This window comes from Austrofundulus limnaeus, unplaced genomic scaffold (genome assembly GCF_001266775.1).
Source record: "Austrofundulus limnaeus strain Quisiro unplaced genomic scaffold, Austrofundulus_limnaeus-1.0 Scaffold1619, whole genome shotgun sequence".
In the NCBI taxonomy this organism is placed as follows: domain Eukaryota; kingdom Metazoa; phylum Chordata; class Actinopteri; order Cyprinodontiformes; family Rivulidae; genus Austrofundulus; species Austrofundulus limnaeus.
Window position 1 is genome coordinate 51,877 of NW_013954021.1, and position 3,552 is coordinate 55,428.

Sequence of the window (3,552 nt, forward strand, 5' to 3'; positions counted from 1 at the left end):
CAGTTACCTTACTGGAAGAGAAGAAATGTTACAAAACTGTTATCAAACTTGGTGGGATTTGAACTACTTATCTTCTGCACCAAAGTCTGGTGACTCCACCACCAGGCTAACTCCTAGCTCTCATGGTAAGGTTTAACTAATCTAAGTTTAGACAGTTACCTTACTGGAAGAGAAGAAATGTTTCAAATCTGTTACCAGACTTGGTGGGATTTGAACTCTTCATCTTCCTGCACCAAAGTCTGGTGACTTCACCACCAGACTAACTCCCAACTCTCATGTTAAGGTTTAACTAACCTAAGTTTAGTCATTTACCTGAGTGGAAGAGAAGAAATGTTTCAAAATTGTGTAAACTAAGTATTTCACATTGTCTTACCAGACTTGGTGGGATTTGAACTCCTGATCTTCCTGCACCAAAGTCTGGTGACTTCACCACCAGACTAACTCCCAGCTCTCATGTTATGGTTTTACTAACCTAAGTTTAGACAGTTACCTGAGTGGAAGAGAAGAAATGAAACTTTGTGGGATTTGAACTCCTGAACTTTGATACTTCAGGTCGGGCAGTTAAAGGTCTGACCCACTGGACCACCTAGCAGCTCTCTCACTCCATGTTTTAACTTCTCTAAGTTTTCTAAAATCAGTGAACGTTCAGGTCTGATGAAGAACAAACATTTCAGCTAAACTCACAGAAAACAATTCAAGATGGCTGCCACAGCAAACAAACATCAGGTTTTAAACGTCTGCTTGTTAAAGGAGCAAATAAACCACAGAATCAATTAAAGCACTTAAAACACAAACAAACACATTGTTTTTATTTTTATTTAGAATCAGAACCAGGATCCAGTTTTCTTTATAAATCAACAAACATGACTCAGCGAAAACCAAAGAGGTCAGACTGACTGAAACCTGCAGTCAGAGGATCCAACATGGCACCAAGTTTATTAAAAACACCAGAAAAAAGCTTTGATTTGTGGAAAATCAGATTTAGAGTTTTAGTTTCAAACWTTTATCTGAATTTATCTGAACTGGACTTTGTTACAAAAATAAAACTTAAAATCATAAAACTCTGGAGATTTAAAACATCTAATCCACACTGAGTGAAGTTACATGTCRGTAACTAGCAACAGGTCAGGGTTACCTGTCAGTAACCACCCATAGTACCATGCTACCAGTAGAACTGATGGATCACTGATCTGGTACCAGTCTGGTTTGGTCCATCAGGACCTTCAGAGTTCTCCARATGTTTACAGCTGCATGAAAACCACCTTTAATGAACAGGTGGGAGGAGAACACCTTCAACGATTTATATATTTGGATTTATGATAACTGGATTTCTGCTGATCAGTGGAGGCTCATTCCTGATCTATCGAAAAGTGAAAGTGGTCCGGGCCGTTGAGAAGCTGTCGGGCACAGTGGATGGATTCTGCCGTGCTGGGAGCACACAGACTCAGTTGCTGGGGTAGATAAGTCACAAACTGGATGTGATTCTGATGAGAATTGCAGCTCAGGTTTTTACCAGRCTAGAGATGCAGTAAAGACATTAAAAAGCAGCAGGAAATTCAAGGCTGCTTTGTCCCAAAACAATTGTGTTTATCTATTGGCTCTCAGCTGTTTGGCCTAGACTGCCATGTTTATCTAAACTCCCCAAGGATGATAAGTCAMCAAGGGCTTGATTCCCTCCCACCCCCCTCACCCGTGTTGGACCTGGCCTGTGAACCCAAGGCCTAGGAGGAGGAGACTCTGAACTCAGGTGAACCGAGCAAGAGACGATAACATCATGGACTCTGGATTCTGGGGRGCTATGGTCRGTCCTAGTACGGAGACCCACCATCAATGTCACCGACTCCACTGAACCCCGCCCCATCTCATGTGTTGTACCTGAGCTCCCTCCCTGCCCCAGGCTGTCTTAACTCGTGCGCGTGCGTACGTGTGTGTGTGTTGTTCTGGTTCTGGACCTTCAGTGACTCTGGATGTTTCCTGTGAACAGATGAGACCTGCCTGTCTGGTAACAGCTCTCAGACCTGACCCTGTTCTGGATCACAGTTAACCCTGGAGTCCTGCTCGGTGTGTGCAGTCATGGATGAGCAGGCGCTGCTGGGGCTGAACCCCAACGCTGACGCCCCCTACAGGCAGAGGGTGAGTGCAGCAGGACTCAGGCCTGTTTCAGCTGCTGGTTCTGGTTCTGAAGTTGCTCTCYGTGTCCTCCAGGCCTTGGCGTACTTCGAGCAGCTGAAGGAGTCTCAGGATGCCTGGGAGGTTTGTGCTAACGCCCTCGCTAACAGGATCTACAGGTGAGCATACTCAGCTTCCTGCTTCCTACTTCCTGTTTCCTGCTTCTCTGACTGCTTCTCTGTTTCAGTGATGACCACATCAAGTTCTTCTGCTTCCAAGTGCTGGAGCATCAGGTGAAGTTCAGGTGAGGAGCAGGAGGTGGGGTTGTCCTCTGGTCTGAGTGCAGCCGGACGTCTCACCTGTTGTTGATGTTGTTGTTGTTGTTGTTGTCGTTGTTGTTTCTTCTCACCTCTTGTTGTTGTTGCTGCTGCAGGCACGGCGCTCTGACTGCAGCTCAGCAGCAGCTCATCAGAGAGACGCTGATGAAGTGGCTGCAGTGTCAGGTGAGTTCACCTGCTGAAGCAGAACCAGCTGCAGGCTGTTCAGCCTGATGTTCTGATGGGTTCTGGTGGGTTCTGGTGGGTTCTGGTTGGTTCCAGCTGATGAGCTCGCAGCCAGAGAAGACCTTCATCAGGAACAAAGCAGCTCAGGTGTTCGCCCTCACCTTCGTCATGGAGTACCTGACTCTGTGGCCCAAGTTCTTCTTCGACATCCTGTCCCTGGTGGGCCTGAACCCGCACGGCGTGGACGTGTACCTGCGCACGCTGATGGCCATCGACGGCGAGGTGGTGGACAGAGACATCCTGCACACACCTGAGGTCAGCAGCAGCAGCTCTGCTGGGTGTGCAGAGGGGCGGGGCTTGATGCAGTCTGCTTCATGGCGTGTTGTTGACGTGTCCCACAGGAGACCCGCAGGAACACGCTGATCAAGGACCACATGAGGGAGCAGTGCATCCCCAGCCTGGTGGAGTCCTGGTTCCAGATCCTGACCGCGTACCAGCAGTCCCACCCGGAGCTCACCTGTCAGTGTTTGGAGGTGGTGGGGGCCTACGTGTCCTGGATCGACCTGAGCCTCATCGCCAACGAGCGGTGAGTGCAGGGGGCGGAGTCTGAGTGAGCAGTAAGGTTATAAGAGTTTAGCATTTTTCATTAGAGTTTAGTTTGATTTCATTGTGACTTTAATTCAGTTTTAATTAGTTTTTACAGTGGATTTACTAGTTTTTATTAGTTATTACATTTTTAATGCTTAGTTTTAGTTTAGTTTTTTTGGTTCTAATATTAGTTATTTTACAGTTTGAATAAACATATTTATCAATGCATCCTGCAGCTTGTGTTGTGAGTTAACTAACCAACAGATATTTGATCACTATTGTATTTATTCAAGTATAAATCGTAAAATTTAAACCATAAAATCATCCATAAAGTTGGGTGGTAGTATTATAC

At 46.2% G+C, this 3,552-nt stretch overlaps 1 protein-coding gene across 2 annotated transcripts in view; it reads left to right on the forward strand.

The window, feature by feature from the left end:
• Positions 1-3,552, forward strand: part of xpot (exportin, tRNA (nuclear export receptor for tRNAs)) — a gene marked incomplete in the record, with an annotated part of 15,850 nt that overhangs the window by 1,718 nt on the left and 10,580 nt on the right. The window contains 6 exon segments of one of the 2 annotated variants that reach the window (XM_014033083.1): positions 1,985-2,133; positions 2,206-2,288; positions 2,357-2,413; positions 2,543-2,612; positions 2,709-2,927; positions 3,014-3,198. In XM_014033083.1, coding sequence (XP_013888537.1) covers positions 2,074-2,133; positions 2,206-2,288; positions 2,357-2,413; positions 2,543-2,612; positions 2,709-2,927; positions 3,014-3,198 — 674 coding nt within the window. 2 annotated transcript variants of the gene reach the window in all.